Source organism: Podarcis bocagei, assembly GCF_964188305.1.
Source record: "Podarcis bocagei genome assembly, chromosome: 12".
NCBI lineage: Eukaryota > Metazoa > Chordata > Lepidosauria > Squamata > Lacertidae > Podarcis > Podarcis bocagei.
In genome coordinates, this window is record NC_138137.1 from 61770308 (window position 1) to 61782823 (window position 12516).

A 12516-nucleotide genomic window follows, 5' to 3' on the forward strand; every position below is an offset into this window, starting at 1 on the left:
GGTTAAACCACAGAGCCTAGGGCTTGCAGATCAGAAGATCGGCGGTTCGAATCCCCACGAAGGGGTGAGCTCCCGTTGCTCGGTCCCTGCTCCTGCCAACCTAGCAGTTCAAAAGCACATCAAAGTGCAAGTAGATAAATAGGTACCACTCCGGCAGAAAGGTAAGCGGCATTTCCATGTGCTGCTCTGGTTCGGCAGAAGCGGCTTAGTCATGCTGGCCACATGACCCGGAAGCTGTACGCCGGCTCCCTTGGCCAATAAAGCGAGATGAGCGCCGCAACCCCAGAGTCGTCCGCGACTGGACCTAATGGTCAGGGGTCCCTTTACCTTTACCTAGGCAGGCCAGAGGCAGACCTTGGCTGCTGCTGCTGCTGCTGTTGAAGGCAGGTGGCATCTAAAAGCAGGCTCCTCCATCTGCCTCCCATGCCCCCAAACAGGCAGACCCTCTCAGACCCTCCTCCTTCCCCACAAAGGGGACGCAAGAACAGCCCTGCTCCATCAGGCCCACCTAGTCCCACAGGGGCCAACCGGGTGCCCAACGCGAAGCCCGTAAGCAAGCAGGGGCCCAGGGCAAGAGCCCCCTCCTCTCTCTTGAGGTTTCCAGCACATTCAGGAGGACACGGCCTTTCCCCCCCCTGCTCCTCTTTCTTCTCAGGCCCCTGTTGGACCATCTTGTGGCTGTTGATGGTCCAGGAGGCGGCCAAATTTCTTCTGGTCAGCTGAGAACCTCCCACCCTCAGGTCCCCAAAGGAGCAAAATAAAGCCCCCACTGCTGCTGGCAAGTGCAGAAAAAGGACACCACCACTGCGGGGGCATGAAGGGAAGTCATGTTGGGAAGCCCCCTTCTCCAGCTGAGAGAGTGAGGGGCCCCCAAGCATTCCTGGGGGTGGCGGGGAAGGTCTGGTTTCTGCGGCGCAACAGACTCCAGTCTAGTCAAGTGTGTCCAAGGTCACAAGGCAGAACAGGTTTGGGGACAAAATGAACCAGGCCAGGAGGCAGGCAGGCCGGACCCCCCAACACAGGAGATGCCTTCTACCAATAAAGGGCACTGCCCACCCCCTCCAGCCAAGCCACCCCCCTCCGCCCGGCTGCCACCTCCCCCCCAACCAGTGTGGCCCCACCGGGGGAAAGGGGTCTCCCATGATGGGGCAGGCCGCCTTCCTCCGCACATCTCCCCCCCCCCCAGCCAGGCTGCTAGATTGAGGCTGGAAGAGGAGGCAGCAGCGGCGGCGGCAGCAGCAACAGCAGCAATATGCAGGGTAATGAAGCAGGGAGCAGCAATGGCCCCCACAGGACTCGTTTACTCCACAAATCTCCCTTCCACTCACTTTTCGCTAAGAATTTTAACACCAAACTTAATTGTAAAGTCGCGTATTGATTGGAAAATGCAAATGGCAATTTAAATGTAATCTAAGCTCCCAGCATGATCCCGGCTCCCTCCAAGGAGAAGCCACCCGGCCCAGGCAGCCCAGGAAGGGAGAGCGCAGGGTGGGATGGGGCCGGAGCAACTGCCCCAGGGGCCGGGGGGGGGGCTGGGGAGGGTGGGAACACCCCAGGCGGGACAAGGAGGGAAGTGTGGGGGGCTCCCCTCTTGCTCAGCCCCACTGAGGAGCCCAGCTCTCCACGAGTGCAAGCCAGGCACGGAGGGCTGGGCTGGTAGGGCTTCTTCCCTCCTGCCCAGCTGCCCCTGTGGGCAGGGAACCCTAGACTAGACGAGCCCTGTGCCTGACTCTCAGGCGGTAGGGGGCTGGAGCTGGCCAGGAGGGTCTGCAGGGAAGCTCTGGGGCTTTGACGCTGCCTGCAGAGGGGCAGCCTTGGGTTGGCCTGAACCCTGGGCCACAGGAGTAAACAGTGCTCTTGTGGGAGTCCCACAATGGGATGTTGGACAGGACGGGCCTCTGGGCTCTCCTTCTCCCAAGTCACCGTGGGGAGGCTGCTTCTGCCCCCAAGTTCCCAGCTGGGAGGGAGACTTTGCTAAGGAGCCCCAGCAAGGCTCTGCAGCCCAACAGGAGACCCCTGGCAAGGGCTCTGGACTGAGTTCACACAGAAGCCCCGGGTTGGGGCAGGTTGAGGGGCCAGGAGTGAGGAGAGACCTCCCAGCCTTGTGGCCTTGCAGGCATGCATTTGGAGGGGGAGAGCACCCCAAAATGGCAGCCCAAGTGCCTCACAAGTCAGTCAGAACTACCTGAATGCCACACCGAAGGCGGCCCAGACGCCACGGACAGAGAGCCACAGGAGGGCTGTGTGGCCTGCAGCTCCTGCCGCCAGTCACCAAGGCCAGGAGGGGGCTCAGTCAGCCCCCCAACACATGACCCCCGAAAGAGAGCGGGGAGCCCATGGCTGGCAAGCAGAGCCAGGACAGATCATGCCCTGTCCCCCAAGGCCTCCTGTTTTGCCATGGAAAGGAGAGAGAAAGGGGTCCAAACCCTTGTGGGGAGTGGGCTGCTGGCGGGTGGGGCCCCCGAGAAGCCAAGGGCAGGCAACAAAGTCCTGGGGAAACAGCTTCTCTTTCCCGCAAAGTCTGCCTGAGCTGCAACACCCTCGGCTGCACCTTTCCCCTTCCTGCCCTTTTTCTCCTTCAGATTCCCCCTCCTCCAGCTGCCCGGTGTGTCAGTGACAGAAAAAGGGGTTGGCGGGGGGGGGGGCTAGTCCTGCCCCTGAGACTTCCAGGAGACATTTTGCACCAAAGCCCCAGAAGGCCCCTCTTCCACAACCAGCAACCGCGACGCCTGTCCACCTTCTTGGACGCAGGGAGAGATCTCAACTTACCAGGTCCTTTCCCCAAATGGGGCAGACAGCAAGGCAGCGGGCTTCCTCCAGAAGACCTGGCGCTGTCTGGAGGAAATCTCCCTGCAGAGACCTTTGCTGTAGTGGAGATGGCAGCAAAACCCACCTCGGTCTCCTCTCGAAGGCGAGAGCCAGCCCAGCACTTGACCGGCTCCTGGGAAGGACGTCCTTTGATGCCGGCCTTCTTCAGCAAGGCCAGCCACCCCGGCCCCTGGAATCTACGTTCAGGGCCAGGGCTCAAAGCCAGGAGAGGCTGCCAAGTGCCTCCTCTGGCACCAACAAGAAGCTGCAACCAGCCTTTGCAACCTGGCATGACGGGCCAGGCCTGGTCCCCAGCAGCCTTCGGAGATCCATGCTGAATCCAACCATTGCACGAGGGCCCAAGCAAGCAACATGGAGTCCCACAGATGTCGCCAGCTTGCAGATGGTGCTTGGCAGCCCCCCTCCCCCGATGGCGCCTTGGAGAGCATAGCAAAGGCCTCCCCTCCAACCCGCCGCCCAAATGCAGACACGGAGGCACACAGAGTAGCCGAACACAGAGCTGGTGACTGCAACACTGGCATGGAGAAACACAATGGGCCTGACAAAGAGATGCTCCTCAGTGGCAGGGAAGGAAAAAGAGTGGGGTGAGCCCCAGGTGCCCCTTCTGCCCGCTCCTCCTCCCCCCGTCCGGCCCTCCCGCCCCCCTCCAGGGCCGCAGCGATGGGGGAAGAGCGCGAACCTGCTTAATGGGAATGGCCCGCCCGCTGCCGATGGAGTCCGCCTTACACTCGGGGGCCTTCTTCTCCCGCTCGATGTCCGTGCCTTTCCGAGACTGGAAGAGAAGAGACACGGGGCGTTAGATGGGCAGGGAGGGCAGGGCAAGGGAGGCTGCCCCCTGGAGACTCAGGGGAGCCCCCGCCTGCTCTCTGCTCCAGCCCCAGGCCAGAGGAGTGGAGGCGCTGCCATGGCCTCGGCCCCCGCCTGCCCGCCCGCCCCCTGGTCCCCGGGATGGGGTGACAGACGAGAGCAGCATGGGATGGGGTGAGCATGGATGGAGGAAGCAGCAGCAGCAACAGCAGCAGCGGGAGCAGCAGCAGCAAAAGCACCGCCGGAAAAGAAGGCACCAGCCCGACTAATCCAACCGTTTATTTGGTGAACACACGGGCACCATACAAAGTCGCGGATTTCACTGGGCCGCCGTCAGCCCCTTACAAAAGAGCTTTGACAATAAACAGCTACTTTACATTTAGAACATGATTCTTGGGGAGAGAAAGAGAGAGAGAGAAAGGAGGAGGGCGGGGAGAGGAAGAGCAATAACTCCAGTTCATCATCATCATCATCATCACCACCATCAGCTTAATAAATAAACGGATCACTAGATGAAGCTGGAAACCACAGTCTGCTGAGAAGCGGTCCTGGGAAGGCGCTGGAGAGACAGTGGAGAGCCTTGCGGGAGTCACGGCGGGGGATGCAAGCGATACATTCAGAACCACAAGAATGGCGGGAGGAGGCAGCCTTCGGCCCTCGGCCGGGGTCCATCCATCTTACAAGCCCTTGCGTTGTCTGTCCACCAACGCAGCCGGCCGCACCAACCCCTGCGCACTCGGAAGGGGGTCGGAAAGGAGGAGCTGGTGGCGGCGGCAGCAGCCCTCTTGCCCCGCACTCCGACGAGCTCAAAAGAGGAGGCCTCCAAGAGCCATAGTCGTCTGGGGAGGCGGCGGCCGTGGCAGAGAAGGAGGAAGAAGAGGAGGAGGAGGAAGATGAAGAAGAAGAAGAGGAGGAGGAGGAGGAGAAGAAGAGGAGTCCATGCAGGAGGAAGGAGGGAGCCGGAGAGCAAGTAGCAGGGCGCGGCCGGCGGCAAAGCGTCCCGTGGCCCCTCCATCTCCTGGCACTTCCTGGCGGCTCTGGCGGTCTTCCTGTCCCCGGAGGGCCCCTTCTCGGCACGCGGACAGTCCAGCTCGCCCAGCAAAATCCCGGCTTAGAGGGCAGGCGCAGCAGACTCCCTCCGAGAGACTTTAGAGAGGGGGGGAGGAGGAGGGGCTAAAGGCTCCTGCGTGTCTCCGGGAGGAGGGGGACCCAGGCGGCAGGTAGGGCAGGCCGCTAATCTGAGATCACTCCCAGTGCCTGTCCCTGATCCGGCCCTGGAGAGGCAATGAAAAGTGAGAGAATTGGTACTGAGGTGCCTGCTGGGAAACCAACGGGATCTTCTAATTTGGAAGGAGTTGAAAAGGCCTTTTGGTTGATGAAAAGTTGGAAACAGTGGCACATATCTGCAAATATCGAAAGAATAAAGAGTTTGGCATGTTATACTCAGAAAAGGACGTGTGTGCGCGTCTGTCTGTCTGTCTGTCTGGGGCACGGCAGGAAGGACACAGAGAGTCAGGCCGGCCAGCCCAGAGGTGGGGCAGCGGCGGCAGCGGCAGCAGCAGCAGCAGCAGCAGTCAGGCGGAGCAGATGAGAGAGAAGGAAGAGCCAAGGGAGGGAGGGAGGAAGAAAGGAGGAAGGAAGGGAAGCAGGATTCTGCCTCCACCTGCTGGCCAGAGACACACTGACACCCTCCGTCCTCCTTGGCTGGTGCAGAGAGCAGGAGGGGGAGTCAGGAAGGGGCAGAAGCAGCAGGAGTTGGGAGAGGAAGGCAGGGGGAAGCAGCAGCCATGGGAATGAGCTTCTGGGAATGAGGGGTGCAGAGGTGAAGACCAAGGAAACAGGGTCCCCCCTCCCTCCCCAACAGCCAAACAAGCCCCGGCTGCCAGACCCTTCAGGAGCCCCCGTCCGGAGCCCCCCGCCAGTGCCGCCCCTCGGAAGGACCCCCACGTGAGAGCAGCTGCTGGGCAGCAGTTTGTAGATGGACGTGAGCAAGCATGGTGAAGAGAGCAGATCCGCAGGGAGCCCGGGGGGGGGGACGCCAAGCAAGAGGGGTGGTCTCACGGCAAGCCATTCCGGCCGAGTGGCGGTGGGGGCAAGCGAGCGAGAGAGGGAGCAGGCCAGTGCAGCGCTCGTTCAAAGATCCGCCCGTGAGGAGCAGGGAGGAAGGCAGCAGCCAGCAGGAGCAAGCAGGAGTGTTGGGAGGGGGCCGCGTGCAGTGGGGGCAGCAAAGCAAGCAGGAGCAAGGACAGCTAGGGCCCCCACCGGACCCCCACAGCCAGCAGCAGCCCTGCTTGCGGAGGAAGAGCCGAGACCCAGGAAGGCAGGCTGTGTTTGTGTTTGTGCGCGGAAGTGGCCCAGGGAAGAAGCCCCAGAGACTGGGTCTGGTCAAGTGGGCTGAGGGGGGGGGGCTTGCAAGAGAGAACAGCGGCCATTTGTCTTTGCAAAGGCTGTGCCCCACAGCCCCCGCCCGAGCGCCAGACAGGCAAGCCCCAGCTTCCACATCCTGCCCACCCCCCGGCTGCAGCAGAAGACCTCACAGCCAAGCCAAGGAGCCCCAGCAAGACCCACAGCCTCTGGAGGTGCCCCCACCTCCCTCCCGGGGGGCATGCACTGCTCTGTGGCCCTCGTGGGCCTGGGGGGGGGGCTGCGCAGCTGCTTCCAGGCCAGGTGATGCCTGCTCTGGGGCTTAGCGTGTTCGTGGTTTTTCTCCGATTGGAAATCAGAAAACCTTTGCCCGTGTTCAAAGACACAGATTCTCTACAATGGTCAAGACTTCAAGACGGGACAGCCTAGGCCCGTGTTGCAAACAGATGATTGAAAAATGGGGAGAGGTCCCGCCTGGGGATTCTCTTTGGAAGGGAAGCAATTTTTCAAAAGTATGGACTGGCCAACCATGTCCCCTGGCCATTCTTTAAGATGGAAGACCCCGGGGGGGGGGGAGAGGGGGCAGCCCCTTTCGCTTCCCTGAAGGGCAGGTGGCGGCCACACCCTCCCTCCCAGGATTTTCCAAAATGAATTTGCTCTTTTGTCTTTATAGCTATTTGCAGGAAATCTGCACTCCCCCTCCCCCCGGTGGTACCTGGACTTCTGTAGAAGAACAGAAGCGGGGAGGGAATTGGGCCCTTAAAACTGAGGAGGAAGCAACGAGGGTCCTCGGAATCTCTCCCCAGGGAAGTTCGCCTGGCGCATTCATTAAACACCTTTAGGCACCAGGCAAATATGTTCCTTTTTAACCAGGCCTTTGGTTGGTGCGATTTACATCCTATGCCCTCTTAAAAATGTGGGGGTTTTTTGGCGGGAGGCCTATTGGGCTGTTGTTTTTATTTTTGTTAGGTATTTTGTGATTTTATATCTTGATTTTATTCTGTGAACTGCCCTGAGACCCCGGGGTATAGGGCAGTATATCCATTCTAACTAATAATAATAATAATAATAATAATAATAATAGGAATCAGAAGGGCAGAAGCCAAAGGACTTGGGGCAGAGAGAGGGATCCAATTTCTCAAATTCCAAGTCCAAGTTATTTCTGGACAACCAAGAAAGCTTTTTTTAAAAAAAAGGTCGCTCAGGGGAGAGGGCAATCCAGAATGACTCTTCATGAAATCTCTGCTCCCCCCTCATGTCTCCACAATATCACCCTGTAGCTCAATCCTATTCCCAGCCATGTTTGCAATTTGTCCCGATTTTTAATCATCTGCAAGGTGGATGTGCGCCCCTCCTGTGTCCAAACCAATTGCGAATGTTTGGAACAGGGCAAGACCCACCACGTGGTTCCTTGTGGGGCAACAAGTGCATAGCTGTCAACTTTCGGATTTGAAAATAAGGGATCAGCAGCCTCCCCTGTCCCGGGGACAGACTACGGGATATCTAACAATCCGGGATAGCAGCAGGAAGCAGCGCTGGAATAAGGGAATGTCCCACAAAAAAAGGGAAGGTTGACAGCTATGCCTTGGTGTCGCCCCACTTTGCCCCCCGCAGGCAATGAATGGGCTGCTCTGCGCAGGCAGCCCACCCAAAGGAGCCCCCCCCTTCCCGTGGCCCCCCCAGACACTCAGGCACTCACTGTGAAGATGTTGGACCGGCGCTTCGACTGCTTGCGGATGGGGGTGGGGGTGTTGGAGGCGGCAATGGTCTCGATCCGCAGCTCTCGCTGGCTGATGCTGGGGGTTGAGGGCACAGAGGACGAGTAGTCGCTGAAGGCCCCGCTCCCGTTGGCAGCCTGGGGAGGAAGGGGGACGCGTGAGGCCAGGGGGTCGACACTGGGGGCCCTCCCACACCACCAAACCATCTATCCCACCCCCCCAAAGGGGCTGCCTCCCCCCCCCCCCCGCTGCAGCAGAATCAACAAGAACAGCAGATGGTGCTTATGTGATTTCTAATGGAGGCCTCGCCTTCCTTGGAGGTTTTTAAACAAGGGTTTGGAGCCACCCACCAGCCATGCTTTATTTGCGATTCCTGCATTGAAGGGGGTTGGACTGGATGATGATGATGATGATGATAATAATAATAATAATAATAATAATAATAATAATAATAATAATAATTTATTTGTACCCCACCCATCTGGCTGGGTTTCCTCAGCCACTCTGGGCAGCTTCCACAAAGACCAAAAATACACTAATATGTCATACATTAAAAACTTCCCTGATCAGGGCTGCCTTCAGATGTCTTCTGAATGTCAGGTAGTTGTTTATCTCTTTGACATCTGATGGGAGGGCGTTCCACCAGGGCAGGTGCCACCACCGAGAAGGCCCTCTGCCTGGTTCCCTGTAGCTTTGCTTCTCACAGTGAGGGAACCGCCAGAAGGCCCTCGGAGCTGGACCTCAGTGTCCGGGCAGAACGATGGGGATGGAGACTCTCCTTCAGGTCTCCTGGGCCTTTGAGGCCATTTAGGGCTTTCGAGGTCAGCACCAACACTTTGAATTGTGCTCGGAAAATGTACTGGGAGCCAATGTAGGATGGATGACCCTCAGAGTCCCTTCAAACTCTATTAGTAAGAGCTGGGGGGGAAATCACATCTGGCAACCAATTTGCCCCTTGGGTTTCAGATGGATAAAAGGTAAAGGGATCCCTGACTGTTAAGTCCAGTCACGGACGACTCTGGAGTTGCGACGCTCATCTAGCTTTACGGGCCGAGGGAGCCAGCGCTTGTCCGCAGACGGTTTTTCCGGGTCATGTGGCCAGCAGGACTGAGCCGCTTCTGGCGAACCAGAGCAGCGCATGGAAACGCCATTTTACCTTCAGATGGATGGGCAAGTCTAAAAAGTCCAGGACACAATATTTCACGGCCCTCTAGCGGCTCTGGTGGCTCATTGACCAGAAGTAAAGTATTTAGCATTAACTCTGGAAGCATCGACTCAATTCTGACCAAACTACGCCTCCTAGAGCAAAATATACACCAGGAAGCTTTGTTTGGTCAGAATGAAGTGGATAATAATAATAATAACAATAATAATAATAATAATAATAATAATAATAATAATAATAATAATATATTTATACCATGCCCATTTGGCTGGGTTGCCTCAGCCACTCTGAGCAGCTCCCAACAGAATATTAGTAAAGTTAAAGGGACCCCGGACCGTTAGGTACAGTCGTGGACGACTCTGGGGTTTCGCGCTCATCTTGCTCTATAGGCCAAGGGAGTTGGCGTTTGTCCGCAGACAGTTTTTCCAGGTCATGTGGCCATCATGACTAAGCCGCTTCTGGCGAACCAGAGCAGCGCACGGAAACGCCGTTTACCTTCCCGCCAGAGCGGTACCTATTGATCTACTTGCACTTTGATGAGCTTTCGAACTGCTAGGTTGGCAGGAGCAGGGACCGAGCAACGGGAGCTCACCCCGTCGCGGGGATTCAAACCGCTGACCTTCTGATCGGCAAGCCCTGTGGTCTAAACCATTGAGCCACCTACATCCCTAACAGAATATTAAAAACACAAGAAAACATCAAACCAAGGCTGACTTCAGATGTCTTCTAAAAATCAGATAGTTGCTTATTTCCTTGACATCTGACGGGAGGGCGTTCCACAGGGCAGGTGCCACCACTGAGAAGGCCCTCTGCCTGGTTCCCTGTAACTTCGCTTCTCGCAGGGAGGGAACCGCCAGAGTTAATGCTGAATAGATGACTTCTGGCAAATGAGCCACCAGAGCTACTGGTGAACTGTGAACATTTCTGTCCTGGGCTTTTAAGACTCGTCTGCCCAGATACTATCTGAAACCAAAGCGGAGCATTGGCTGCCCGGTGTGAAATACATTGGCATCATTTTCAGCTCTCCTACCCACCAGCCTGGCAAGGGAGTCTCACAAGTATGCGGAAAGCGCTGCTTGGCGTTAGGGTGGTGCTGCTTGTCACCTGACCCCCTGAGTTTGCAAAGAGAGGGCATCAGAGACACCCCCAGGATCAGCCCCCCCTTCTGCCATTCCTGCTGAGGTCCAGCCAGCTCTTCCCCTCCAGTCAGGGCAATCCTCCCTCTCTCCATCTTTTCCATTGAAGGCTACCGGGGGGGGGGGGCATCTGGGGGCCCTCTGCAAGGACAGGATGCTGAACAAGACAGGCCATTGGCCTGATCCAGCCACAAGGGCTCTTCTTATGGAGATCTCTTGCGATAGCAGAACCTCCATGCCCAGGGGCAGTCTACCTCTGAACACCGGAAGATGGGGAATAACAATTGGAGAACCGCTGTTGCTTCCACGCTTCCCATATGGAGCATTGGGGAGGCCACTGTGCGGACGGGACGCTGGACTAGAGGGGCCAGATCCAGCAATGCCATTTCTGGGCCTGTCTGGCTGAGTGAGGCTACACCTCTGAGCAACAAGAACTCTGCTTTCCTGGTGAGGATATTTATAGCCAAAGTAATGAAAGAAATTGTTATTTAGGGGAATTGAATTTAATTCTAAATTATATTCCGGAACCGTGGGAGATTACAAGGGGTCAAAAAAAATGGATGTACTGTGCTATATAAGAAGCAAAAAAAATTGTTTGGATGAATTGGAAGAGCTGCAAAGAGATTCCACTGAGCACATGGATTGATAATATGGACAGATTAGCTGCATACGAACAAATTGCATGTCAATGCAAATTAAGAATGGATAAATATGAAGAAATCTGGAAGGAACATTTAAGCGATAAGGCGGATAGTGGTGGGAGGAGAGAGAGGTGGGAAAACATTGTTAAAAAGGTGTAGTCATAGGTATATCAGTGTATTCAGATCTGAATTGTCAAATTGTGTTATTATGGTTTTCGTTGCATGTGTCTTTTGCCGTTGTTGTTTGTATTGAAAAAATGATTAAATAAATTAAACAACAACAACTCTGGTTTCCTGCAGGTCTCAGCCCAGGACAGCCTCTTCCCGCTCACGGGGCTGGCCAGAAAGAAGCTCCCAGGAAAGACCCAGAGCCCTCCCCAAAGATGCCCCCCTACCTGGTTGATGTGCACGGAGGGGATGGAGGCGGCCGAGACGGACGAATGGCTGGGAGAGTTGGGCAGCGACTTGCAGGGCCCAATGGACAGCTGCTGCTTCTTGCGCAGGGCCACCACCTTCTGGGCCACTGGAAAAGCGAGCGGGGGGGGGGGAGAGATAAGCCCCAGGCGACCATTGGGGGGGGCAGTTTCCAGAAAGGGGGGAGCAGCACCCGAAAGCGCACTCAGCCCCCAGCTCTGGCACAGCAGCCACACTTGGGGTGCCTCCCCCCCCAATGGGCAGGGGAAAGGCAAGAATGGGGGGGGCGAGGCTGAACCACAACAGGTATTTGCAAGGGGTGTGTGGCAACCTCTATTTCGGGGTCTCTGGAACTCCCCGCCACTGTAACTTCCCACTGTGACCCTTCTCTGCTACCCCCTCTTGAGATTGGGGGCGGGCGAGGCGGGCACTGGCAGGCCAGGTTCGCCTCAGGGCCATGGTTGTCAATGTTTTCCTTTTTTTAAGGGACATTCCCTTATTCCAAATAGGCTTCCTCGCAAGAAAAGGGGAAAGTTGACAGCTATGCTCAGGGCCAATCGTCCGCCCTCAGCACAAGCCCACCAAAAGCTCTCCCAGTTGCACTTCTGCCTGCTGGGGCAGCTGACCCCTTTGGGACTCTTCGCTCACCCGTGTTTTGTGGGCACGTGCCCATAGGGCAGCCTGGCAGGGCTCCCTCCCCCTGCTCTTCACCCCAAGTCTCTGCCCCCCACTTCCCCCTCTGCCACCATGACTTTCTCATAGGGGCAGTTAACTGCCTGTCTTCCCTCAGCGGAGCCCTCCAGGTCCAACCACAGGCCGCTGTTCCCCAGACCAATCAGAAGGCTTTCACCCGATCCAGGCCCCACCTCCCAGCACTGCAAGGGCTCCTCCCCTCTCAGCCAGGAAGCCACTGCTGAAAAGGCCCTGCAAGAGCGCCAGGCCTCAGCCACCCCCTTGGTCCCTATAAAATGCATTACGCAGGAGAGCTCTTTGCGCGACCCAATTTGGAAGGTGTAAGCACAACACAATTAAAAACAGTAACAATTAATTGCACTCTTGTTCAAAATACAACTCTTTTAATCCAACAAAATGCATGAATTTGGTCTGGTGATGCCAGCTTTTCAAAGCCTGATAGTCACCTGCAAGTACGTACAGTGCCCCTTGCCACCCCCTCGTCTCTGAGTGGCCCCCACCCCCAAGTAATCCCTCCACCCACTTGGGGAGCCCTTGCTCTACTGCCTTCTCCATGGGGCTGACTGGGGGCTAATGGGAGCTGCAGCCCAAAGCCCCCCCGGGGGGGGTATCAAGCGGGCAAATACTGCCCTGCCACCAACAGAGACCATGCAAAACATAAATGGACCTGTGGAACTCACTGCCACAAGATGGACCAGCAGTCTCTACTCTAAATGTTGTATTTCTTTAAAAAACAGTCAACATACCAT

The 12516-nt window shown here is 56.8% G+C and overlaps 1 protein-coding gene across 2 annotated transcripts in view; it reads right to left on the reverse strand.

The window, feature by feature from the left end:
* The window catches only part of AGAP3 (ArfGAP with GTPase domain, ankyrin repeat and PH domain 3), a 115503-nt gene that overhangs the window by 46933 nt on the left and 56054 nt on the right, over positions 1-12516 (reverse strand). For both annotated transcript variants that reach the window (XM_081164191.1, XM_081164190.1), the window contains exons 7-9: positions 11056-11183; positions 7700-7855; positions 3509-3601 (exon numbers count right to left, since the gene is read on the reverse strand). In XM_081164191.1, the coding sequence (XP_081020317.1) occupies positions 3509-3601; positions 7700-7855; positions 11056-11183 (377 nt within the window). The remainder of the gene's footprint in view (positions 1-3508; positions 3602-7699; positions 7856-11055; positions 11184-12516) is intronic.